At 40.3% G+C, this 27,535-nt stretch overlaps 1 protein-coding gene across 1 annotated transcript; it reads right to left on the bottom strand.

Moving 5' to 3' along the window:
- Positions 1-5,563: 5,563 nt before the first annotated feature.
- LOC138293907 (streptococcal hemagglutinin-like) lies at positions 5,564-27,535 on the bottom strand. Its single transcript, XM_069233194.1, has 2 exons — positions 27,391-27,535; positions 5,564-17,136 (listed from the first exon to the last, which is right to left on the bottom strand). Exons 1-2 carry the CDS (start codon positions 27,533-27,535, stop codon positions 5,564-5,566), a joined length of 11,718 nt encoding a protein of 3,905 aa, XP_069089295.1.

Here is a 27,535-nt window from a genome sequence, read left to right on the forward strand (position 1 = left end):
CCTACCGCCATCCTGTTCATGGCGGCTTTCCCGCCATGAACTGGATGGCGGTAGGGGGGGTCAGAATCCTCATGGCTGCGGAGCGCGCTCCGCAGCCATGGAGGATTCCAATGAGCAGCGGAAAGTCAGCGGGAGACCGCTGACTTTCCGCTTCTGACCGCGGCTGAACCGCCGCGGTCAGAATGCTCATTGGAGCACCGCCAGCCTGTCGGCGGTGCTCCCATGGTCGGTGGCCCTGGCGGCCACCGGCCGCCAGGGTCAGAATGACCCTCTATATCTAGGTGGTGATGTGGGGGAAATATTGTTGATAATAATGTAACCTAATGAACCACACAATCAAACGGAACACTTTCCTCACAGAAATTTTGAGCTTAACAATATCTGTCTGATTTTCCATGTTCTGTTTGCTTGATTTCCTCAATGGAAATAAATACATTTTCTTTGTTTAAAGAGATGCTAATTGTCCTTTAACAGTCATATCATATTCATTTGTAGATTATAGCACATATGGTACTGAATATGGAAAAGACAGTTACAAAGGATTCAAGAATAATTCTGTGCTATACATTTCAGCACGAACCAACTATGGGTAACTAGGATGTGTTTATCCGTTTTCCAGACTATGGGGCTCATTCTGAGCCCGGCGGGCGGCGGGAGCCGCCCACCTGGAGGGAGCCGCCAAATGGCCGCTCCGCGGTCGAAAGACCGCGGAAGCCATTCTGGCTTTCCCGCTGGGCTGGCGGGCGACCGTCAGAGGGCCGCCCGCCAGCCCAGCGGGAAACCCCTCCCCACGAGGAAGCCGGCTCCGAATGGAGCCGGCGGAGTGGGTATGTGCGACGGGTGCAGTGGCACCCGTCGCGTATTTCAGTGTCTGCAAAGCAGACACTGAAATACAAAGTGGGGCCCTCTTACGGGGGCCCCTGCAGTGCCCATGCCATTGGCATGGGCACTGCAGGGGCCCCACGACACCCCTCACCGCCATCCTGTTCCTGGCGGTCGGAGCCGCCAGGAACAGGATGGCGGTGAGGGGGTCGGAATCCCCCAGATTCCCAGGGCAGCGGAAAACCGGCGGGAGACCGCCGGTTTTCCTTGTCTGACCGCGGCCAAACCGCCGCGGTCAGAATGCCCTGCGGGGCACCGCCAGCCTGTTGGCGGTGCTCACGCATCCCCGCCGGGGTCGGAATGACCCCCTATATGTGTTATAGCTCATCTGAAATTAAGACAAGAAAGGTGGAATCGAGAACCTAATAATCTGCCCCTTCCACCACTCAATGTTTTCCGCACTGTTAAGACCATTCCTTTTAAGTGTAGTAACTGGCGGGTCTCTTTAGCACATGTTCTTGAAGGGAATTCCTCCAAATCGTTTGGAGGTGAGAGACTGGACTTTATTTGCCATTGTATTTTGAATTATTTGTTGCAGTTCCTGCAAATCTCTAAAAGTACTGTTGAGATTATTATTTCTCTTTATTTTACATAATCTATTTTCCTATGTATGTGTATATATATGTTTCCAGCTTTTTGTTTAAAAAAACAAATAGCTTGTTCTATCCATTGAAATAAAGATCACCTCAACATGGTATGCAATGAAAAATGTACATATCATTTCTTGCCAGTGTAAGGAAGAATTTGCAAACCATAGTCATCAGAAGAATCAGAAGTGAAACTAGTATGGAAACTGGTTTTACTGATATGTAGACTGAAACACTGGCGCCCCAACTTAAGTTGCCTTAAAATTTCATCTGACCACAAAAAACATCCAAATTGATTTACCACCTGAAAGAAGTCCAAGACCACTCTGGGATGTTTGGATCATTTGTGATATCAACAAATTTGCTTCCAAGAGGCTGCAACTGTAAATAGTTGTCTACATCCATCCACTTAGAAATGTGCTACCTGCTCCTCCACCATAAGATGGCAGGTAGGACCATTGCCTGAGGTCACAAAACTTGACTCTGTAAGTGCTTTGCCTTGCAATAATTAGATTTGACTATAGCCAATGAAATTGTGTTAAAATAGCATAAGCATGCAAAGAAGTTGCTTTAACAGCATCACCTTTTCAGGTCTCTTGTTAATATTCATATCAGAGATTTGTAGCACTAGCATCATCAGCTATAAAGCTGAGTGACTGGAATAATGATAGATCATGAATTTACCACTACTGGTACCTGCAGTTCCAGGGTTCCAAGACTATCTATGGGCACTGCAAGGTTTTTAACAAACCAGAAATCAATGAGCGACCAATGCACGAATCAAAGACTGTTCAAATACCTATTGAGGTTGGTGTTCTGTATACAGTTAGAGTCAGCCTTCCACTACTGCCCACAATAAAAGCAAAACACTCCAGCTATCATCCTACAATAAAGGGAAATGCCATCACAAAGTTATTGTGAAAGAAAAGTATTGCTATCAGGGAAACTTACTACAATGTAATGACATACTTAGTCATAAAGAGGACAGCAAGCCACATTGTACCCCTTTTGTTCTTAAAGTACCCCAATAAATGGAGGATTCATATGACTATTTTGTGTTGTAAGTTGCAATCCAATAAAATGTACTAATCCCTTTGAAATCTACCTGTTTGAAATTTACATCATTTTGATCTGTAATTTAATGGGACCCAAAGACTTAATAGGTGACTGAGAGGTTCATGAAAAACATAATCCAGTGCAGCCTTGGTTCCAAAAGAGTAAGAAAAAAATGCAGTAACCGTATTAAATCTGATGATTTGTTGTGCATTTCCCAGTCACAATACTATATAGCCTTCTGATGAACAATGAACAACATCTAGGTATTGATTTGTCATTGTCTAGAACCCTTGGATTAAGTGCGAATGTTCGGGAGGCTAAGGCCCAATTTTATAGACATCAAGAGGGATTTTTGTAGAATAGTAATACGATTGGCACTCAATAAGCCAAGCTGTGATTTTGGTGACAAAGCCTTTCAGTTAGTCCAGAAAGAAACAGTCAAACTTTGAAATCTTTGACTCAGTAGTGGTGGAAGCTGGGCCTAAAAACACAGGGCCTGATTAAGGAGGCCCTAGTGCCTCCTTAGTGCCACCATAGCGTCATTTTTGTTTTACGCTAAGGTGGCGCTAATGTGGCTTTTTACATGTGCCATATTTACATAGTTGTGCGATGCATGCATTGAGCCACTTTGTAAACCCTTGTGCCACATTATGCCTGCACCAGGCATAATGTATGCAAGGGGCTGTCCCCTGTTACGGAGGCTGAAAAAATGGTGAAGGAAATCTAAGAAATTTCCTTGCGCCATTTTTTCAGCACTTGTAATGCCTGCCCAGAGCAGGCATTAAAAGGGGGCCTGCCATTGAATACAATGGGCCCCTATGTACTCTGCAGGAGTACCTCCAACATTTTGGCGCTACTCCTGCAGAGTACAACAATAGCGTCAGGAATTCTGATGCTAGTGCCCCCTTCCCTGCTCCATGGTGCGACATATTTTAAATACGGCGCACACATGGTGGTGGTAGGGGGGCGCTAAAGGGGACAAGGAAAGTGGTGCTGCACTGGATGAAGCACCACTTTTCTTAAATCAGCCCCTAAAATTTTAGACAGCACAATATCATTCAGGTTGAAAGGATTTAGTGAATGAGACAGCGGCCCAAATTACATTTGTCAAGGGTAGGCCCCTATTCAATTTTGTGTTACACATACTTTGAAGCAATGTTTGTTCAACAGATCAGCTGAAATACTGATGTCCTTCATTTTCAAATGGCCCTTTCCTACCATCTGGTGCTGGATTAAGATTCGCCAAACAAGGTTCCCGATTGTTACCCTAACTGTGCTTTGAATTTTGACAACGCTTGTCTTTCTGAGAGTTTCCTCACCTTTTCTACTCCATGCACTGGTACTCACACATTCTACATCTCCTCTTTCTTAGTTTCCCCTGCATGTATAGGAAAACGTGGTTCCTATGCAAGGGAACAATATATTAAAAGGTCATCACATTAACAGTGTATAGAATTTAACAATAAAACCTACATGATTGTTAAAAATACAAGAACGGCAGTTTAGAGTTCGCCAAATCTCATAAAGTGAAATTAGCTATAAATCTCTCACCATTTAAGTAAAAAGTTACGTGGATCATGTTATGATTGGTCGCAACCAATGAGGAAAATGGCATAGTGTTAATGAAAAAGGTGAAGGCATTGTATGCCCAAAGCAGGGGATCAGTCTAATTGTAAGTTGTAGAAACCTAACTTCTTGCATCCTGTACGCAGGAAGAGAACATTTGAAACAGCCCTTGAAGGTCTCACGGTTTCAATGGAGTCAATAGTCCAAAGACTATTAGAGCTTGACATTGAAATGTTCAAAGAAGCAGCCGTTTCCTCACCAATTATGGTTTTTAATCCTCATACTGTAAATCAAAGCAAAAAAATACGAAGCTAAAAGCTGTTACTCCATCTTAAGTACTGGGGTAATCATTATATTATTGAACACTTTGTAGATAATCTATTTCCAATCTTTCCTTGTACAAAAAGATTGAAGACTTTTTAATTCAATTATTGTTATGTTTCTTTGTTCCAAATATTTCAGTGTTCACACTATACTCACAACTGGTGATTATTGAAGCTGGATTATTAAACGGGGAAGTGCAAGATTCCCGCAATTTGCTTTCATGTTATTATATGAAATTTTGGAAAAATTTTGTGTAATTATGTGAAATGCAAATCTGGCAATTCGTGATAGATTTTAAAGTGAAATGAGTCCCAGCATCTGTTGCAAGGTAAGATTAATAGCGCTAAATCCATAAGTCCATGAACAACTGTGATTTACATTCTCGTTCTTCGCTTTGCACTTGCACTAAATATTTACCACAAACAATGCATAATTAAGAGACATGGCATATTAGCATTATTTCAGCAATTTCTCATAAGAGTATCACAAAATTACTGAAATTATGTAAGATTGCACCTGCACAATGGAAATTTAACTCGGCTCTCTATTTCCTCTTGACCAAACAAAATTAATTAGACGTTAAATAAGGAATATCAAAATGCATAGTCTGGTAGTTGAACAAACATTTCAAGTTTTGACTTTTGAAAGAGGCCTAAATACATAATATTTTCTGTTGTGCTAATTTTCAGAAAAAAACAAGGTAAGCTTTAAAACAATAATATACCGTGAGGCAACTTTTCAAGGAAACTCCTAAAGAAGCCCACGTGGTATTTTAAAGCCCGGGCGGCTTTGTGTAGTAGATACCTCTTGAGCATTCTACACAGAGGGAAATGTTCACTTGGAAGTACTAACTGGTGGTTACAGCAATGTGAAAGACAATTAATGGGGAGTGATAGAGACAATGCCAGAACTTCGCCTCCTCCTATATCAGTTCCAGATAGCCCTGCATCCCACCTCGAGCAACCACTCTTTTAAAAATTCCCCCGATGCAAAGAACGCAGTTGTCTTTCTTAAATGCTATATGTGATTTGGTCAATGGGCCATCCGACGCACTGCAATCTAATTGTTGGGCGATTGAGCATCCTTGCTTGTCTTGTTGCACTGGACTTTACGGAAGCAAATATTTTGAAAAATTAATGGAGTACAGTTTAACTTCTTTGAGCTCTACCTGGAAGGCTAGATCCAGCAGGATTCACAGTTCTTTTTTGCGTGTCAGATCGTGAATCTTTTGAAATGTTTTTATTTCCTGTACTTTTGTGGGAATCAGTAGTACTTTTTATGCTCGGCCTCTCTACAAGTACTCTAGGTTCATAGTAAATTGAGCCTAATGTTGTGCTGGTAGTAGGAAAACCTGTGGGAGTCTTTGATGAAATAACCCTAGGGGCTTCCTTAGCAAAGGCAACTCTTTCAACAATTAATGGCCTCTCTGGTGAGTTCCCTCTCTCTTGTGAACCACTGGTGGTAGACAGTAAAGGCATGTTCATGAATTTCTTTGTGGTGGTTAGGCTTTCTGTAAGTATCGTAACCCCCTCATCTACATGTCTTCCAGTTGTTGCAGTCATTATTACAGCAGGTTCTTGGCTCAGAAAGTTTTTTTCTAGTGAGCTAGATTGAATCTTGCGGGCACTTAATGTTCTTGACAGTGCAAGAGGTTCTTCAGAAGAATTGCCAGAACCGGTAGTTAACTTATCTTTTGTCTTGGGTGGAATTACTGAGGGCTTGAAGGAGATGTGATGCAAATATGATTTTGTTGCAGTTGTTTCACTATCAGTACTTTTATCAAGGTTTTTAAGACTTGGACTAGCATGCAATGAATTTTCTGCACTACCAGGTAGCAAAGTCCAGGTGATTGATGGAACATCAGTGGTTTTCGTTATTTCTAAATGTGTAAGGGCTGAATTAATTAAACTGTCATTATCTGCACGCAGCTCTGGAGTAGCATGGGTTGCAATTGATTGTTGATCAACAGATGTTGTCCTTTTGGTGGTTTCCGTGGTGGTTATTTGGAGCCTTGAACTTGAAATAGTACCAGATATCCCTTCCAGCGATGAAAGAGGAGTTGGGTACAGGTTTTCAGACAGATACATCTTTTCTGAAGGAGTTGTAATACTTAGAGGCAATCCCTTTGTAGTCGAGAATTCTTTTAGAATGGCCTTACTCTGTGAAGTACCTGCAGGTCCATCAGTTAGCTTATTGAAAGTTCCTGATGGGATAATATGACTATTATTCATGTCAGTTTCACTGTGTACTGAGGGTATATGTTTGTGTAGCAGTTCTGTTGCAGTTTCTGTCATTTTTGGAACTTGACTTGAGTGATGTTTTTTTGTATCTATATGAGAACTAAATGTTTCATCCTTGAACTGAGCAGAAGGAGAACTGGGAAGTGCATATTTATCTTCACTTGATCCTTGTATTGTTAATGCTTCAGCCACATTATATGAGGCAGAGAGCCTGTCATACATGTGTGTGGTGATTCTGTTTTTCTCATGGAGATCAGATGCTGGACTTGCTGTGACAAGAGACATTTTATGGAAATTGCCTGCTATTTCTTGTGTCATAGTATGAGTGGTGATTGCAAAATCTCCAGTGGAAATATGTATTTCTGGATTCTTTGTGTCAGAGGTTTTGAGTTGGCTTGTAGTAGAGACAAGTAGGCTTGGCATGTTGACTACAAGATGCATTTCAGTATTGCTGCCTTCAGGAGTGAGAAGCGAATGTGAAGGTTCACTGTTGGTTACTTTAGTAGACACAGCCATCACAGAATGTACAGTGGTTAATTTATCATTAGTCAAAGATGTTAGGGGATGGTCTATACTTTTTAGCTGAGAAGGTGTTGATGAACTTTCTGCATTCACTTCCTTGAATGTTGATGAAAGTGCTTCACTTGGTTCCATAGGGAGTTCTGAATTTGTTTCCATAGAAGTTGAAAATGTTGGTAAAGTCTCTGCATTCCCTTTGTGAAAAGGGAAATGTGTCAATAAAAGCTTGCCAATTGTTACCCTTGGCGTGGGTGTCAAAAGGTCTGCACTTGAATCTTTAGTATATGATGCTGTTGACGGTAGCTCTGCTCTTGCATCTGTGAAAGGAGAAGGTGTTGCTAGAAGTTCTGCACTTGTTTCCCTAGAAGGTGACGGTGTCAACAAAAGGTCTGCATTCACCTCCTGGGATGGTGAACCTTGAGCACTTGTGGTATTAGTAATTAATGGTATGGATGAAAGTTCTGCACTTATTGCTATAGCAGGTGATGACGTTGATGAAAATTCTGCACCTGCTTCATGAGAATGCAAAGATTTCAACTCTGGTATTTCTTTCACAGGAAGCAATGCTGAAGGTTCTGGCCTCACTTCCCTTAAAAGAGATGGTACCGATGAAAATTCAGAACTTGCTTCCTTAGAAGGTGAAAGTGTTGTGAGTTCTGAATCAGATTTGTTTGAAAGTTTTGAAAGTTCTGCATTTGTTTCTTTTGAATTTGATAGTGTTGATGAAAGCTCTCCACTTATTTCCTTAAAAAGTGACGATTCTGATGAAAGCTCTGCATCTGTTTCTTTGGATGTTGAAGGTGTTGATGAAAGCTCTACCCTTGCTTCCTTGGGACGTGAATGTGTTGATTTAAACTCTATATTTACTTCTGTAGAAGGCAGTGATGTTGATAAAAGCTCTGCACTTGCATGCTTAGATGGTGTCAGTGCTGAGTGTTCTGCATGTAAGACCTTAGAAGCCAATGGCTTTGAAGAAATGTCTACACTTTCTTCCTTAGAAGGTGCAAGTGTGAAGGAAAGTTCTGTACTTTCATCTTTAGAAGGTGATGAGTTCAATGAAAGCATTGCAATAGATTCTTTGGAAGGTGAAGATGTAGACGAAAGGTTTGCACCTATTTGTTTATCCAATGATGAGGTTGATGAAAAGTCTAATCTTAGTTCCTCAGAAGGTGACAGTGTTAAATGTTCTGCATTTGCTTTCTTAGAGGGTGATGGTATTGATGAAAGTTCTGCCCCTGCTTCAACAGAAGGTGTTACTGAAAGCTCTGTACTTGCTTTCTTGGAAGATGTCACTGAAAGAGTTGCACTCCCATCCTTAGAAGGTGATGGTGCAGTGAAAAGCTCCATGCTTGCTTCCTTAGATGACAATGGTGTTGATAAAGGTTCTGTACTTGTTTCATTGGAAGGTGAAGGTGTTAGTGAAGGGTCTGTACCTGCTAACTTGGAAGTTGAAGATGTCAATGAAAACTCTGAACTTGCTTCCTTAAAAGGTGACAGTGGTGATGAGGTTACATAATTTTCGCCCTTAGAAAGAGAAGATGAGAGCTCCACATTTGTTTCTTGAGAAAGTGACGGTGTAGATGAATGCTTAGCACTTGCTTCTTCGAAAGGTAAAGATGTTGAGGATAGTGCTGTAATGTCTAACTTAGAAGGTGTCAATGAAATCTCTGCATCTGGTTCCTTAGAAGGTGTCATAGAAAACTCTGAACTTAATTCAATATAGGAAGAAGGTGTTAATGAATTTTCTGCACTTGCTTCCCTAGAAGGTGAAAGCGTTGATGAAAGTTCTGTACCTTTTTCCGTACTTTGTGACTGTGTTGATTGTTTTTCACTTGCTTCCTCAGAAGGTGAATGTATAGATGAAATCTCTAAACTTATTTCATTTGAAGGAATTGTTGAACGCTCTGTATTTGCCTCCATAAACGGTGAAGGTGTTGATGAAAGCTTTACATTTACTTCTATAGAAGGTGGGAGTGTAGATGAAAGGTCTGGACTTGCTTCCTTGGAAGGTGATGGTGTTGAAAGTCCTACAATAGCTGCCTCAGAAGGTGTCAATAAATGCTCTGCAAGTACTTTTTCAGAAGGCAACAGTGTTGATTGTTGAGCTATAGCTTCTTTAGAAGGCGCCATTGAAAGTTCATCACTTATTTCTTTCGAAGGTGAAGCTGTTGATAAAGATTCTGCACTTGCTTCCATTGAAGAGGATGGTGTCACGAAAAGTTCTGTGCTAGCTTCTTTAGAAGTTAAGGCTGTTGACGTACGCTCTGTACCTACTTCTTTGGATAGTGACTTTGTTGATTGTTCTACACGTCTGTCCTCAGAAGGCAAAGCGATTGATGAAGACTTAGCAATACCTTTGTTAGAGGGTGTTACTGACAGCAATGATTTCTCAGCACTTATTTCTTTAGATGGTGGTAATGTTGATGACAACTCTAAACTTGCTTTCTTAGAAGAATAAGGTATTGGTGAATACTCTGCATGTGCTTCCCTAGAAGAAGGAGGTGTCAAGAAATGCTCTGTTCTTTCTTCTTTGGAAGGTGTTGCTGAAAGTGTTACATTTGCATCTTCAGAAGGAGCATGAATGGTTGAGAGCTCTGCAATTATTTCTTTAAAAGAGGATGATGAGGATGAAAGCTCTGCACTAGTTTCCTTAAAAGGAGAAGGTGTAAATGAAACTTGTGCTGTTGCTTCCATAGAAGGGGAAGGAGTTGGTGAAAGATATACAGCCACCTCATTAAAAGGTGTTGACAAAAGTTCTGCAAATGCTTCTTTAGAACCTGACAGTGTGTATGTAACCTCTGTGTTTGCTTGCTTAGCAGAAGAAGATGCCAATGAAATCCCTACACTTGTCTCCTTAGACAGTGATACAGTAGATGAAAGCTCTTCACTTGCTTTCTTAGAATGTGAAAGTGTAGATGAAAGCTCTGGAGTTGCTTGTTTAGAAGTTAATGGTGTATATGGAAACTCTGGGCTTGCTTCTTTAGAAACTGATGGTGTAGATGAAAGCTCTGCACTTGCATCCTTGGAAGGGGAAGCTGCCAATGAAAGCTCAGTATTTTGTTCAGTTGGAGATGATAGTGTATATGAAAACTCTTCAGTTACTTCCTTGAAAGGTGAAGGTGTCACTGAAAGCGCTGCATTTGATTCCTTAGACGTTAAAGATGTATATGAAAGATCTGAATTTTCTTCCTTAGAAGGTGATATAGTAGATGAAAGGTCTGTATTTGCTTTCTTAGACGGTAATGGTGTCAATGGCAGATCTGCACTCATCTTCATAAATGGTATTGATGAAAGCTCTACAACCACTTTCTTTGAAGGTGAAAGTGTTGATGAAAATGATGTGTCTGCTTCCATAGAAGATGAAGGTTCTGCAACTGCTTCTTTAGAAGATGAAGGACTTGATGAAAGCCTTTCACTTGCGTCCTTGGAAGATGACAGAATTGCTGAAAGCTCTGAAATTGTTTTCGCGTAAGGTGCCAGAGTTGATGAAAGCAGTACACTTGCTTCCTTGGATGGTGAAGGTGTAGATGAAAACTCTGCACTTTCCTTATTAGTGGGTGAATGTTTTGATGAAAGCTCTGCACTAGTCTCCTTAGAAGGCAAGAGTGTTGATGAAAGCTCCGAACTTGTTTTCTTATAATTTGACAAGGTTGATGAAAGTTCTGCACTTACTTCCTTCGAGGGTGTCATTGTCAGCTCATCACTAGCTTCTTTAGAAGTTATAGGTGTTGATGAAAGTTCTATACCTGTTTGCATAGAAGGGAAAGCTGATGGTGGAAGCTCAGCAGTCCATTCCTTAGAGGGAGAAGGTCTCAATGAAAGCTCAGAGGTCACTTCTTGAGAGGGTGACGTTGTCAAAAGAAGTTCTGCAATTGCTTCCTTTAAAGGTGAAGATTTTGATGAAAGATCTACACTTACCTCCTCAAAAGTTGTTGTCAAAAGCTCTGCAGGTGATTCCTTAGAAGGTGACAGTGTAGATGAAATCCCTGCACTTGCTTCCTTAGAAGGTGATGGTTTCAGTGACAGCTCTTCACTTGCTTTCTTCGAAGGAAAAGGAGTTGGTGAATGGTCTGCAACTGCTTCCTTAGGAGGGGAATGTGACAAGGAAAGCTGTACACTTGCATCCTTGAAAGGTGTTGCTGAAACATCTACACTTGCTTTCTCAGAAGAAGCAGGTGTTGATGAAAGCTGTACAATTGCTTTTGTTGAAAGGGAGTGGGTTGAAACATCTACATCCACCTCCTTAGAAAGTGTTGGCAAAACCTCTACACTTGCTATGGTAGATGCTGACAGTATCAATGAAAGATTTGAACTTGTTTCCTTAGAAGGGTAGGGTGTTGGTGAGTGCCCTGTAGTTGCTTCTTCAGAAGGAACTGGCGTTGATGAAAGCTCAGAGCTTGATTCCTGAGAAGATGTTAAATACATCTCTGTGCCTGCTACCTTAATAGGAGCATGCATCAGTGAAAGCTCTGCACTTACATCCTTAGAAGAAGCAGGTGTTAATAAGAGGTTTGCACTTGCTTTCTTAGTAGGGAGAGCAACTGATGAAGGCTCTTCAGTTCCTTTCTTGGAATCGGAAAGTGTTGATGAAGATTTTACACCCCCACCCTGAGAAGGTGTTGACAAAAGCTCTGCACCTGGTTCATTAGAAGATGATGGCACAGATACAGTCTCTGCAATTGCTTCCTTAGAAGGTGAATATTTCACTGACATCTCTGCATTTGCTTTCGTGGAAGGATAAGGTGTTGCTGAATGCTCTTCAGTTGCTTCTTTAGAAGATGAAGGGGAATCGAAGGACATCTCTGCACTTGTTCCCTTTGGAGCTGTTGCAGAAAGCACTGTAGCTGTATCCTTAGAAGGAGCAGGTGTTGATGAAAGCCCTGCAGATGTTTCCTCAGAATGGGATGGCGTGGATGAAAGCTCAGCATTTGCTTTGATAGAAGAGGAAGATATCAATGGAAGCTCTGCTGTGGCATCGTCAAAAGGAGAAGGTGTCAAATAAATCTCTGTTCCTGCTTCATTAGATGGGGCATGTGTCGATGAAAACTCTTGACTAGTTTCTTTTGTAGGAAAAGGTGTTATCAAAAGCTCCACAATTGCTTCCTCAGAAGTGAAATGTGCCACTGAAAGATTTACACCCACTTCCTTAGAAGGTGTTGAAAAAACCTCTGCACTTGCCTCCTTAGAAAGAGCCGGCGTTGATGAAAACTCTGCACCTACTTCCTTTAAAGGATACAGTGTTGGTGAATGCTGCTTAGAAGGAGAATGTGTTGAGGAAAGCTCTGCACTTGCTTCTTTAGAAGTTGCTGAATGCTCTGCACTTGCATCCTTAGAAGAAGCTGGTGTCGATGAAAGTTCTGCATTCGCTTCCTGAGAAGGAGATGGTGTTGATGAAACATCTGCGCTTGATTTCTTAGGAGAGAGTGTCAAAGAAATATCCGTACCTGCTTCCTTAGATGGAGCATGTGTTGATGAAAGCTTTGCACTTGCTTCCTTAGTAGGAAAAGGCAGTAATGAAACCTCTGCAATTCCTCGCTGAGAAGGGGAAGGTGTTGGTGATAGTTGTATACCCACGTCCTTAGAAGGTGTTGAAAAAAGCCCGGTGCCTGCTTCTTTTGGTGGTGATGGTTTCAATAAAAGCTTTGCACTTGGTTCTTTAGAAGAATAAGGTGCTGGTAAATGTTTTGCTGTTGGTGAATACTCTGCAGTTGCTTCTTTAGAAGGAGAAGATGTCAAGGACGGCACTTCACTTGTTTCCCTAGAATATGTTGCTGAAACATCTGCAGCTGCATCGTTAGAATGACCTGATGTTTGATTAGGATGTAATGGTGTGGCTGATAGTATAGCACTTGCGTCTGTAGCAAAAGAAGGTATCAATAAAAGCTCTGCTGTTGTTTCCTCAGATTGAGAAGGTGTTAAAGAAATCTCAGTACCTGTTTCCTTAAATGGAGCATGCATTGATGAAAATTCTGCACTGGCTTCCTTTGTAGTAAAAATTGTCAATGAAGGCTTTACAGTTGCTTCCTTAGAAGAGAAATGTGTTGAAATATCTACATCCACCTTCATAGAATGTGTTGACAAAATGTTTGCACTTGCCTCATTAGATGGAGCAGGTGTTGATAAAAACTGTGCACTTGCTTCCTTAGACGAAGGTGTTGGGGAAACTTCTGCAATTGCTTCCTTAGAAGGAAGAGTTGGCAAGTAAATATCAGTACTTGCTTCCTTTGAAGGAGTGTGTTTTGAAAGCTCTCCACTTGCTTCCTTAGTAGAAAATGATGTTGATGAAAGCTCTGCAGCAGCTTCTCCAGACTTTGAAGGTGTTGACGAAAGGTCTGCAGTAGCCCTTTGGCTGCTTGATGCATTTTCTCTACTTTTGTCTTTTGTAGTTGAAGACTCCATAATGTTCTCTGCACCTATTTCCTCTGTCATTGGAGGGTTTGATCGATTATTGGCACTTCTGTCTCTAGGAGCCAAAGTGATTAAAGACATTTTTGTTCTTACAGCTTGACTTCTGGGAGTTGTGGATGGATGTACAGAACTGGTTTCTTGTGTGAATAAAGTTGTCAGTGTATGGCCGTTCACTATTTCTTTGGTCACCTTAGATTTTGGTGTATTCTCTGACCCTTTTTTTATACTAGTTAACTGTCTCAGAGAGCTATCTGTATTTACTTCCATGATAGGCAGTGGATGTTCTTCAACTGTGCCATTAGTGGTTTGTGTTGTTAATAAGTGCTCTAGATCTTTCTCCTCAAAAGCTGTAATTGGCATTGAGCCTTCTGCACTCTTGTCTGTATTAGCAGTATTCATTAGTGCATGTTCTGAACCTGCTTCTTTTGTAGTTGGGTTTGTGATTAGATGTACCCTACTTGCTTCCCTAGTAACAATTCCTGTCATTGAATAATCTGTACTTGTTTGCCTAGTTGTTGCATCTCTCAACAAATATTTGTTACCTGTCTGCTCTCTTGTAGGCATCTGTGATGGTTCTCTGTCTGCCTCTTTCTTGGCTGTCATTGCCAATATATTCTCTGTACTTGTATCTTCAATTCCTATTGTGTCTGATGAATGTGGCAAGCTTGCGTCTATAGTAGCTGTTGTGCTCACTACTTGTTCTGTGCTCATTTTGATCTTAGCTGGTACTGTCAATATTTGTTCTGTAATAATTTCACTATTAGCCAGAGCCTGCAGTGATGTGTGTGTTTCAACATATGCTGTAGTTTCTAGAAACACTTTGGTATCTGTTCCTTGAGTGGCTATAATGTTCCTCTCAGTAGCTTTAGGTGTTTCTGATTGCCCTGTATCTTTTCCTGCAATGGTTGTAGTTATAAGTGGCAGCTTAATATTAGGTTCCTCAGTGTCTGTAGTTCTCTTTGTCTGCTCTGTACTGATTTCCTCTTTAGCTGTAGTTTCCTGTGGTTCGTCTGCGCTTTTGCCCTTGGTAGACATAGCTGATTGTAGCAGCTCAGTGGTAGTTCTCTCAATAATTGTAGTTCTCTGTGGTTGCTGTGTATTAATTCTCACAGTACTAATTTCTATTGTACCTGTAGTTCTCTGTATCAGCAGAGTACTAGCTCCTTCTGATGTTATGGTCTTCTGTGGCTGATCAGTACTAGTTCCCACAGCACTTGTACCTGCCTGTGACAGCTCAGTACTGTAACCCTCAGTGGCTGTAGTCTTTGGTGTCGGCTTTGTACTCGTATCCTTGGTCGTAGACATCATCTGTGGCTGTGCTGTACTTTTTATCTGAAAAGTTGTAGATCTTTCAGATTCTCCTACACTATGTTCATCAACAGTCACAGGATTTATTGGCTGCTCTGTTCTAGTGCCCTCTGTACTTGAAGTTCTTAGTGTCTGCTCTGTACTGTTTCCCTCAGTAATTATTGTCCTCTGCAGCTGCTCAGTAGTGCGTTCCTCAGTAGCTGTAGTTGCCCCTGCTTGCTCTGTACTGGTTCCTTTGGTACTTATCCATTGCTGCTTTGTACTTGTTCCTTCCGTACCTGTAGTTGTCTGATGTTGCTCTGTACTTTTTCTCTCAATAGCTGTGGGTGTTTCTGGTGGCTCTGTACCTTCCCCTTTATTAGTTGTAATTCTTAGTGGCTGCTCTGCAATTGTTTCTTTGGTACCTTTAGGTACCTTTGTCTGCTCTGTACTGTCTGTACTGTCTCTCTCTATGGCTGTACTATTCTGTGGCTGATCTGTACTGAATCTCTTCATAGCTGTAGTTCGTTGTGGTTGCTGTGTACTGGTTACTACTGACTCTTTTGTATTTGCTGACTGTTCTGTACTAGTTACTTTAGTGACTGCTGGTCTCAGTGACTGCTCAATACTAGATTCCTCAGTCACTGTAGTCCTCTGTGACTGTTCTGTACTAGTCCCCTCTGTGGTCACAGTTGTCTGTGGCTGCTCAGTACTAGTCCCTTTTGTAGTTCTAGTTCTGTGGGGCTGCTCTGTAACTGGTGCCTCAGTATCTGGAGTACTGTGTGACTGCGCAGCATTGATTCCTACTGTGAATGCTGTTCTCTGTGGTTGCTCACTAGTAGCTTCTCCAACACTCGTAGAGCCCAGTGGTAACTCAGTATTGTTACCTTCAGTAGCAATAGTTTTTTGAGGCTGTTCTGTTCTGGTTTCCGTGGATGCAATAGTTATCTGTGGTTGTGTTATCATGGTTCTTTCAGTACTTGTAGGTATAATTGTCTGCTCTGTACTAGTTCCCTCTTGAGCTGCTGTAGTCTGTAACTTCTCAGAACTAGTTGCCTTTGTGACTGTAGGGCTCTTTGGCTGTAGACTACTTGTTCTTTCAGTACCTGTCATTATCTGTGGCTGCTTCGTACTGGTTCTCTGTGTGACTGTAGTTGTCTGTGGCTGCTCACTGCTGGTTACCTCAGTACCCATAGTTCTCGGTGGCTGCTCAGTACTAATTCCTTTGTTTGTACTTTTTGGCGGCTGCTCCGCACTGGTTCCTTTAGTAGCTGTAGTTATCAATGCTTGCTCAGTGCTAGTTCCCTCAGTGCCTGTAGTTTTATGTGGACGGTTTGTACTGGTCCTCTCAGTACCTCTGGTTTGATGTGGTAGCACTGTGCTCATGACCTCAGTAGATAGGGGTCTCTGTGATTGCTTGTTGCTCATTCCCACTGTTGTTCTCAGTTTCTGTGACTGCACCGTGCTAGTTCCCTCAGAGCCTGTAGTTCTCCGTGGCTGCTCAGTTCTATTTTCTTCTGTTGTTTTTGTTGGCTGCTGTGTACTGGCTCCCTTCATAGCAGTAGTTATCTGTGGCTGAGCAGTACTGTTTACCTCAGTGGGTGTAGTTTTCTGGGATGCGTTTGTACTGGTTCCATCAGTACCTGAATTTCTGTGTGGTTCCTCTATACTTGTCCTTTCAACAGATGTAGTTCCCTGTAATGGCTCATTACTGATTCCCTCTGTTGTTATTTTATGTGGCTTCTCTGTATTAGTTCCTTCTGTACCTGTAATTTTCTGTGCCTGGTCTGTACTGGTTTCCGGATTTGCCGTAATTCTCTGTGATCTTTCTGTGCTGGTTGTCTCAGTAGATGTGGTACTCAGCGGGTGCTCTGTACGAGTCCCAGAAGTGGCTAAGGTTGTCAACAATTGACCAATAGTCTTAGTTTCTGTAGTTGTAGCCGCAGCAGATGTGGCTTTTGATTCTGTTGATGTGCTAATACTCTTTGTTGACAATTCCATTATGTCAGTGACTGCTTCAAAGGGTGTAGATTTTCTAGATGGTAATGGAGAAGATGTTGTACCAGTATGACCTACTGGTAAAGAAGTTTCATCAGTACCTTTTTCTCCCATTGTTGACATTTGTGTGTTAGGAGGTGGCAAAGTAGAAGACTCTGTAAACACCATTCCACTGCCGTCTTCTACTTCTTCGGGAGGAGCACCTTTCGTGGGTGTTGTCTTTGGTGTCTTCTTCTTAGTTGGCGACAGGGGAGTTGGTATGTCCTTTCCTATGAGGAAAACATAGTTAATGCTGATCTTATTACTTTTCCTTTCTATCATAAGTTTTTTTTGCAAAAAATAAAAATAAACAATTCAGCATTTTTGTATATTTACAATAAACACTCCTCCAACACAAATTCAAATGCCCTTGTCTTTTAAAGAAAGTCAAGCAGTTTTGTATAAACACATTAAATGGCCACAGTCGTAGGAAACAGAGAACCTGAAGTGCCTCAGACCTGCCCTCATTCTCATTTAATTTAAATAATGCGTATTTGCATATTTAATTCTAATGGTTTACCAAATTAACATTTAATCAGAGGAATTACACTGAGTCAGCATGAAAAAAATATTGCTCTCTTGCTTGATCTTCTTTATTAGATGTTGCATCTTTTTTATGCAGATTTAGAGCCTGATTTAGATCTGGGCTGAGGGAATATTCCGTCACAAACGTATAGATATCCCGTCCGCCGTATTACGATCCTCACAGGATATAATGGGATCGTAATACGGCAGATGGGCTATCCATCACATTTGTCATAAGTATTCCCCTCCGCCCAGATGTAAATCAGGCTGATTGTTATTAGAAGATTTGATACTTCTCCTAATGCAATTTTTAGTTTTGTGTAACCTTGACCAGAGCCACATTTTACTTATAAACAGCTAATAAAATGCTCACAGCTTCTATGCAGTCTCAAATGCCAAGTAGAGAAAAATCTGTAAAGATTGACCATCCAGAACTTAATGTAATGTTGTTCTCATTACCAAATATAGCACAATTTTTTAATCAGATAATCCTGAAAGTATATGATAGTTATCTTTGGCTTTCTATTTGTTTGAGTTGGGCTGTCAGTAATCCGTTGGGCTACATCAATCAACCAGTCATTTATATTTCCCTGATTCAGTCCAGTGTATATAATCAGCCCCAAGATGGCATTTTGCCAATTAACTGTTGTTTCCAAGCATTTGTATCAGTCTCACTACTCCCAGATTATTACACTGGTAAGCATTTTTATGGTGTTTCAGCTTTGCCTGCAATGTTTTCAGTTAAGAGCTTTATATATGTTGTTTTTTGTAGACCAGGTAGTTTCAGTGACATCATTTTTGAAGATGGCTTGATGATTCTATTTTAAAATCCAGTAAGTCGAGCTTCCTACCAATTTACTGTATAGTTGCAACTTGCTCTTTATTGGATTTAATCACTTCTTTGTTTGGTAAAACACCTATCTTCCTATGCTTTATCTACGGGTACATGAAACCAATCCTCTTTGAAATAGCTATCAATGCTTTTTTTTATTCTTATGAGGAGCAGTGTTTTCCTCCTTCAATGGCTTATTACCATTGCCCTAACCTTTAGCCTGCCTGCCTTATTTCCAGCCTTTCTGGGATCTCTGGTTAAGAGGTGGCAGAGGTCCACTGAATGTAGAATATCTTGTCTTCTCTTCTCAAGTTCAGCACCCTAGGCTTCCAGACTCTCTCTGAACTTACTTCCACCAGCTCACATGCTGTCATGTCTTCAGTGTCCCTTTCGTGAGCCCATTCTTCACTTTCCTATTGCAGGTTCCAGGTGGCTTTTGGGAGACAAGACATGATACGGGCACCGCAGAGTTCAGCAGAAGCTTAGCTGTCAAACTCTGAAATCTACAACAGGGTTGAACACTCAATGAAGCTTCCTCAGCTCAGAGGAAATGATCCCCCCTTATAGATTTTATCATCCCTTACCGAGTATGGAAGTGTTCCCATATGTACTCTTCTCCGTCCTTGTGATCGCTCACCAAGGTAAAAGAATTCACGGGAAAAATAGATAAGTGAGCAGATTGGGATCAGTATTTTTTCATGCTACATATTTTGTGATGGTAAAGAGGAAAAGGTGGTTGTGTGGTGGTTTCGGATGTGAATGCACATCCCCTAACACTCTTCCCTTCACCTGAGTGTTGTGCTCAGTTTCCCTTCTGGGAAAGTGGGTGGCGAGGAGTCGAGAAGGCTGGGAAATCCACAAAGCATCTTGAGAAGGGGCCTTAGAAAGGAGTGGGACAAGATGTGGATGAAAGTGGGCCTGAAAAATAAAAACAAATACAGAGGCACTAGTTTTGATAATGTATCGCACTGAGAATGACTTTGCTGCTAGGATCAGAATTCAGTACAGGGGAATGAAATAGAAATGAAAACAGTTGCTATGCATGGGAATGGTCTTTTAGTAAAGCATAAAATTAACAAGGTGAAGACTGTGTTGGAGTAACAGATGTCTGGAGTCCTTTACCTGCTTGAGTCTCATCACGCTGCTGAAAGGAGGCAGAAGTAAGGGGCTAAATATTTCTGGTTTCAGGAAGTGCATACCTCAATGGCCAGTGTTGTGCACTGAAAGGACACCCATAATTCTTTGGAAGAACATCAGATTTGAGGTAGTGTGGATTTGTATGTTTAATGTGAGAAGATGTATGGTAGAGATAGACCACCAATGGTTAAGAAATTGCTGGGAAATTGCTATAGCCCAGTTCACAATATTCCACACGTGATCAATGTGATTTGGTTAAGACTGGAGGATTTTTCGTTGCCTATCGTTATTAGAGTTTGACCTTAATCTCAAGTGATATGGATTCTATATAATGCACAGACTCTGAGGGAAATATTAAAGAGAATCAGTAAAACCATTCAATAGCTTCCTTGTATGAGGATTTTAGTAGGTTGATTGATTTAAATGTTTTAAAATGCACTTTTACCAGAGGACTGGGTGTCTTGTTTTTGGCAGAATCATCAATCTTGTAAGTGGGGATTTACATATGTTATAATTCTATTAAGTGGTTAAGCAAGATGGGACCATTTTTGAGCTCAAGAATGCTTAACGGTATCAACAATGCTTCTTTCGTCTACCACTCACTTCCCGCCATGTTCCAATTATTTTCTTGTAGGACACGGCAAAGTGTAACCGGACAGTTATCTATGGTAGTTGGATCAAGCCTTTTAATGGAGGACACTAAATTTTGGGTAGTCAATAGGTTGCATGACAAAATATTGGGCATGATTCACAAACTTCACTTTTGAGTATGTTTACACCTTTAATTGAGTTTACTACTTTTCCGTATTCACAGACTGCACTTTTGTAGTAACATACACGTTGGTCATAACTTTTTTGTAGTGGGTCCAGCACCACACATGGCCAACCACTGGTACTGCAAAACCGTCCCATAGAAAATAATAGAAAATAATAGAGGTCAGGTCTGAAATTAAAACTATATAGCAAATAATGTTTAAAAAAAAACTAAAAATATGTAAAATTGTTACAAATATAAAAAAATATAGATTAATGTTGAAGTATAGAAAGATAGTACCTCTACATATTTTTTAACAATAATTTTTATTTATTTATATTTTTAACTATTTTAAATTATTTATTTAATTTAACATTATTTCCTATGGGACTTTATTTCAAATCCCTCTTTCCATTATTGTATATGGGAGGGTACCACTGCCTGCCTGACCACCTGCAGTTCTACACTTACTACAAATGTGTAATTTATTACAAAAGTGTAAGTTACTACAAAAGGGCAGTTTGCGAATACTGTGAAGTAGTAAATTTACTCAAAGATAGCACTTTTAAGTATTTGCTGACATTAATTTATATTTTAAAAATATTTTTAACTATTTGAAAAAAAAGAAGTTAATTGAATTTAACATTATTTTGTATGTGATTTTATTTTTCGTCCCTATCTCCATTATTTTATACAGGATGGTGTTGTTCTACAAGTGGTTGGCCATCGGAAGTGTAAGTCGCTACAAAAGTGTAAGTTACTACAAATGTGCAGTTTGTAAATACCAAAAAGTAGTACACTTATGCCAAATTGTAAACGTACTCAAAAGTGTAAGTTACTTTTGTACATCAGGCAGTATGTTTCTAAAAATATTGTGACACAAGAATATTGAGTCAAAAATATTGTCAGCAAAAATATTGACCTTACATACTTTATATGTCAACTGCAAAAACATTGTGCCAAAAATATTGTGAAACAGAACATCATCAAAAAAGTGAAGTATATCAAAATCTTCATATGGATAGCAGTAGATGTAATCTATTAAACACAATAAACTGCACAATAATAAGATGATTAAAGCATGTTTTTTTTATTAATGTAATTTAAATATACAAACTGAGATATAATATACATGTTTATAAATATACTTTAAAAATATGAAAACAATATTTAAATAATTTAATAAAAATACAATAAAATATTAGCAATAAGTTAAGAATTAACTATCAGCCTGATTTAGAGTTTGTCGAAGGGGGTTACTTCTGCACAAACATGATTGATATCCCGTCTGCTGTATTATGATTCAATTATATCCTATGGAAATCGTAATATGGCAGACAGGATATCCTCCACATTTGTGATGGAGTAACCCATCTGCCAAACTATAAATCAGGCCCTATATTCCCCAACAGTAAATCTGAAATTTGATTAAATTAAAATACAATAAATACAAAAACAAAAATATAATTTAAAAAAGCGCAAGGTTTAAAAACAAAATTATTTAAATATTGAATTAAAAAAGATAAACAATAATGGAAAATAAACAACATTAGAGAAAGTATAAGGTTTTGAAGGAGTCATATGTACTATTCTAACTCCGATTGAAGCAAAAGTAGAGAAAGTGTTGGCCTTTGGAAGGGTTAGATCTACCATTCCCAGACAAACATAAGTAAAAACAAGAAATGTGTTGGGCTGTGCAGGGATTCAAATTACTATTCCCACTGCAATCTAAAAAACAGAATGGCCATTGTTGGACTTTGGAGGGATTTCATTTGCATTGTTCACTCCAACTTATGCAAAAGCATGAGCAGTGGTGGACTTTGAAGGGGTTAGCTTTACTATTCCCACTCCAATCTTACCAAAAATAGGGAAAATCTTGGACTTTGATGGGGTGACATTAATTAGACTCACTCCAACGTAAACAAAACAAGGAAAATGTTGGTCTTTGGAGGAATAATATACACTATTCCCCCTCCAGTCTGAGCAACAGTAAGGAAGTGTTGGACTTTGGCGAGAAGTTAGATTTACTATTCCCACTCCAACATAAGCAACAGTAGAGACAGTGTTGGATTTTGGAGGGGTTCAGTTTACTGTTCCCATTCCAATCTGAGCAAGAGTAGGGAAAGTGCTCTACTTTGGGGGGTTTAGATTTACTATTTCCACTCTGAAGTAAGGAAAATCAGGACTTTAAAGGAGTTAGATTAACAAACCTCACTCCAGTGTAAGTAAAGGGTTGGATTTAATATTCTCATCCCAACATATGAAAAATCAGGGAAATTATTGGACTTTGGCGGGGTTAGAGCAACTATTTCCACTTGTTTCTAAGTAACAGAAAGAAAAGTGTTTGTTTCTGAAAAACAGAAGGGAAAGTATTGGACTTTGGAGGGATTAGGTCTACTATTCCCACTGCAATGTAAACAAAAGCAGGGAAAGTGTTGGACTTTGGATGTGTTAGGTTTACTATTCTCACTCCAACATAAGCATACCATTCCCACTCCAACATAAGCAAAAGCAAGTAAAAACATTGAACTTTGGATGGGCTAGATTTACGATTTCCACTCCAATCTTAGCAACAGTAGTGTTGGGCTGGGCCCTTTTTACACAGTCATCTCCAAACTTTTGCCTTCACTCAACCCATTTTTGTTGGTTTTTAGGACTCTAAACCCTTTACCACTGGTAACCAGTGCTAATGTGCTTGTGTTCTCACCTTAAAACATGGTAGAATTGGCTTATACCCAACTGGCATATTTAATTTACTTGCAAGTCCCTTGCAAAGTGGTGCTACCTTTTCCTAGGGCATGTATATTAAATGTTACTAGTGGATCTGCAGCACTGATTGTGCCGCTCACTAAAGAAGCCCTTTAAACATGGCTTGGGTCTGCTATTGCAGCCTGTGTGTGCAGTTTTTAACTGCCATTTTGACCTAGAATGATAAGCCTTTTGCCAGGCCCAACCCTTTCTTTTCAGTACATATGTCACCCCTAACGTAGGTCCTAAACAGCCAACAGAGCCCGGTGCAATGCATTTAAAAAATAGGACATATAATATTAGGTTTTACATTTCAGGGTTGAAAACTCTTAAATTAGTTTTTCACTACTGCAAGTGCTGTTTCTCCCATAGGTTAACATTGGAGTTACCTTATTACATTTAATAAGCTATAACTTCCAAATTGGAACGGGTATATAGTTCATATTTTGTGTCTATGGAATTGTACTGAAAACTCCTCTTTCGTGGTGAAGTCAGATTTGTGGTTACAATTTTAAAAATGCCACTCTTAGAAAGTTGTCATTTTCCTGTCTTTTCCACTTAATACCCGAAGCCTTTCTCTGGGGCACATGACTGGGTGTAGTTGGCAGTTAAACTTTGTGTATTCTTCCTAGACAGTCACAAACAATTGAGAGCTTAGGTGTGCCTAATGGGCCATCACTGGCAGGATGGGAGGGCAGAGGTAGGCAGAGCCCCACTTACACCTGAATAGATTGTACATGCTAGGAAGAAGGACTGCTGTACTGCTGAAAGGACTGCCACTCTACTGAACTGCAGCCATGCTGGACTAGTGCCTTGCTGGATTGCTACCATGCTGCCCTCCTGCTTGAGCCAGAGGAATAGGACCTGCACCTGTACCCAGGACTCCCAGAGTGTCTCCCAAGGCTTGGCTGCTGGTATCATGTTCAGAGCCATAGAGACATAACAGACATACGAACCACCTGAACCAGCACTCAGATTCAACTGGGGTAAGCCCCTGACCTGGAAGTGGTGCCCCTCAGGTCCTGGACCCTTGGTGTAGCCTCAGTGGAGCTGAATTGAAATTTCTTGCCTCTTTGCAACCGCAAATGGGCCTGTTGGTACTGAAACCTTGTTGCTTATGCTGTCTACCAATGCAAAGTTTCATCAACCCAACCATTCACGCTACAGCATTGACCTCTGATAGGGAGCACCATTGTGAAGCACCAGCCTGACTGCTTGTGATGACAACAGATCTTTGCGCTACAGCAATGAATGTCCACGATGCCCGGCTTGCTCTTTGCGATACAGCGACAACTGCCCTCAATGCTTCCCTGCTCCTCGGGCCCCCTCTACTGCAAACAGGAATCTTTGTGATGGACTAAGAAGGTAACTTTCCAGAGGGCCTAACCTGGCCCTTCTATCCAACCATCACTCCAATCATGGTCAGCCTAAACTTGTGACTTTGTCCGGGTGTAACACTTTGTGAGAAATTGGGTTGTTGGTTTATTGGGGTGTGAGCCCTGGTCAAGCAACAGCCATAATCACCTGTAGGATGAACCACAAAAAGTCACTAAATTAACCTATGCTTAACTCTGGGTAGCTGTGCACAAAAAGCAGCCAAGCTTACGTTGGAGGCAACGTGTAATAAAGTAAAAACACAATACAAGAAAAATCCCAAACCAATTTACAAAAATAAAGTAAATGTTAATAAATTATTTGCCACCAAAACTACAAAAAATCCAAACAGTAAAACCATAGTTATGAATTTTTTAAGTTTTCAGTAAAAACTAGTATCTAAAGATCATATCGCCAAAAGCGGACACATAACAACAAACAGAAAATGGCCTGCATGTGGGGACTAATCTGCATCCCTGCTTTTTAACCACTAGGTTAACAATTTTCTATTGGACACCACCTATTTTACCATCATCTATTTTAAACTTTATTTTAACAACCCCCTTCAAGGATAAATGGAACGCTGGAAATGTTGCAAATAAACCATTAAACAAAAAGGTGTACAATATTGGAATCCTTTATACAACATGATTCATTTAAATAATGTTTATACATACATATTCACCTCTACATATACAATATCATCTTTTGAACACACACATAATTTCCAGACACAACCTACTCCTTGTCATACAGTGCTTAGTTTTGAAAACTGGTGAAACTTACTATATTTCATCCCCTCATCGACCAGGAGGCAGTCAATATAATCTGAAGAGAAACAAATATTGCTTTGAATTTCTTTAAATTCCTAGGTGAGAATTCTAGATGATGGGAACCTTTTTATGCCCTTGCGGTTCTGAACATGAGGCCAGCAAACTAGCTCTTGGAGTCACTTCTGGTAGTCATGGGTGCAGGTGAAGATGCAGGGCTCAACAGCACGACGACCTCTGAGGGTTCAAGCTCCAGGCAGCAATGAAGTTCTTCCAGGTACAGCAGCAGTCTGGCAGCGTGCACTGCAGGTCACAGCAACAGGCAGTCCTCTGAGAGTCCTTCCACTGGTCCAGTAATGAAATGAAGAGTGGGTATGAAGGTCTTATTTTTATAGCCTGGTGGCCTTCTTGTGAAAGGTGGGAAAAGCTTCTGGAAAGGTTCCTTGAAGTGCATGGAATTTCCTGACTCCCCTGCCCTGACTCCAAGCTAGCTGTAGTGAAAATACAGAGTTGTTAGGCCCTTTGGAGCACAGGCTATTCAGGTATAAGTAGGACTGTGCTCAGCTCCACCCCTCGATCCTGCAACAGGATCCACTGAAGCACATCTACTCCCTCTATTGTGTGACTTTCTGGGAAGAAGTCACAAAGTCACTGTCAGCTACCCCAGTCATGTGACCCAAGACAGGCTTCAGGCAAAAAGGGCCAAGGGTAAGAAAATGTCAACTTTCTAACAGTGGCATTCTCAAAACTGTAATAAAACATCTGACTTTATCATTAAAGAGGGGTTATCATTTCAATTTCAGAGGTACCAAGCATGACATATCAAACTGCTCCCAATTAGGAATTACCGGTCATTCAATGTAATAAGAAATCCCCAATGTTTTCCTATGGGAAAGGTAGGCCTCACAGTAGTGAACAGCAAATTGAAAGGTTTTTCACTACCAGGACATGTTAAGCGTAATGTCACATGTCGAACCTTTTAATTGCATGGTTAAAACCTACTATATTTTCATAATCTGATGTGGGATCCTTCTTGTGTGGTATTTTTACAGTTTTACTGTTTGAAGTGTTGCACAAAAACTTTACACACTGCCTCTGAGTGAAGCCTGACTGCTCTGTGCAATGTGACGACTGTGGTTACAACCTGAGTAGAGTTCCACCCCCCTCGACCGGTAACCCAATTCCCTATAAGTAGGGAAAGTTTTGTACTTTGGATGGGGTTAGATATGCTGTTTGAATTCCTAAACCTTTTAAAAATATTTAAGTACATAACAAAATAAAAATATTCAAACGTATTTGAAATTAAAAAAATCTGCATTATAGATAAACAAAAATAAGTGTAATGGAAACAAAACAATACAAAAAATAATTTTAATAATATATAACAAATTTAAACTTTTTAAAATAAATATATTGTCCTCATCGCTACCCAAAAAACGCAATAAATTATAAAGCATTGATATTAAATTAGTTAATACATAAAACAAATAAAATTAAAACAAATATGAATGTGCATTATTGTAAAATATATTCTAACATTCAATGCATAAATCAAAAGATCAAAGACCGAAATAAATGATGTACTATGAAGCATTGCTTTTTATCTTTGTAAGGCTACGATCCTTTTAAACCATTTGGGTGTTTGAAAGCCATGGTGAATCGTAGGCAATTTGGTATTACTAAATTGAACTACAACAAACCTTTAGAGAAAGGAGATGATTGTAGGGTTTTTCTTTAAAGTCAGTCGCAAGTTACAGCTCGGCAATATGTTGGAGGCATGGATTGAATACTAGCCCCAAAAATGACAAGAACTGTGTACATATGTTTTTGTTTTTCATCTTATGTCTACTTTTCTAAGGTTTCTGCGAACTATATTTAGTCGTTTTCGTTGTTTAATAATCTGCGCTGCAAAGACAAAGCTAATGCTGTGATAGCAGAATTTGCTAATCTCAGATTTTACGTGCATGAATTGTATGGTATGCATAATTTCAAACAAGAAGCTCTGTCTATACTTAGACTTGAAAACAGCAAGTCTTGCCTTCACACTAGGGGCTTTGCCTCTCAGAACCAGCTGTGCCTGACATCTCTGGTCAGTCACTATTCTACTCTGCAGAGTTTGTCCTGCACTACATTTACATCGCCACTCTCGTCCACACTTGATAGTTTTATCCACACCAATGTCAGAAACGTGTCTTCATTACAACGCAGTCAGTCCTCCCAAGACAACTCAAGAGTCATCTCCTACATATGGAAAGAAACTACACATTATCAGGTATCTGACAGCCATAAAAGGTCCTTGTGACCTTAGGGCAACCTGCATTTTGATTTTCTGTTGATGATTTACCTGCATTAGGGTTCTTGGGCTTGACGGTATTGTCTTTCTTCTTTTTCTTCTTTTCAATAATTTTCGACATGCGCCTGGACGACGCCTTACTGCTCTGATGAGATGAGGAAGACGAAGATGAGGAGGACTCTGTCTCACTTTCCAT

This window comes from Pleurodeles waltl, chromosome 4_2, assembly GCF_031143425.1.
Source record: "Pleurodeles waltl isolate 20211129_DDA chromosome 4_2, aPleWal1.hap1.20221129, whole genome shotgun sequence".
Classification (NCBI taxonomy): domain Eukaryota; kingdom Metazoa; phylum Chordata; class Amphibia; order Caudata; family Salamandridae; genus Pleurodeles; species Pleurodeles waltl.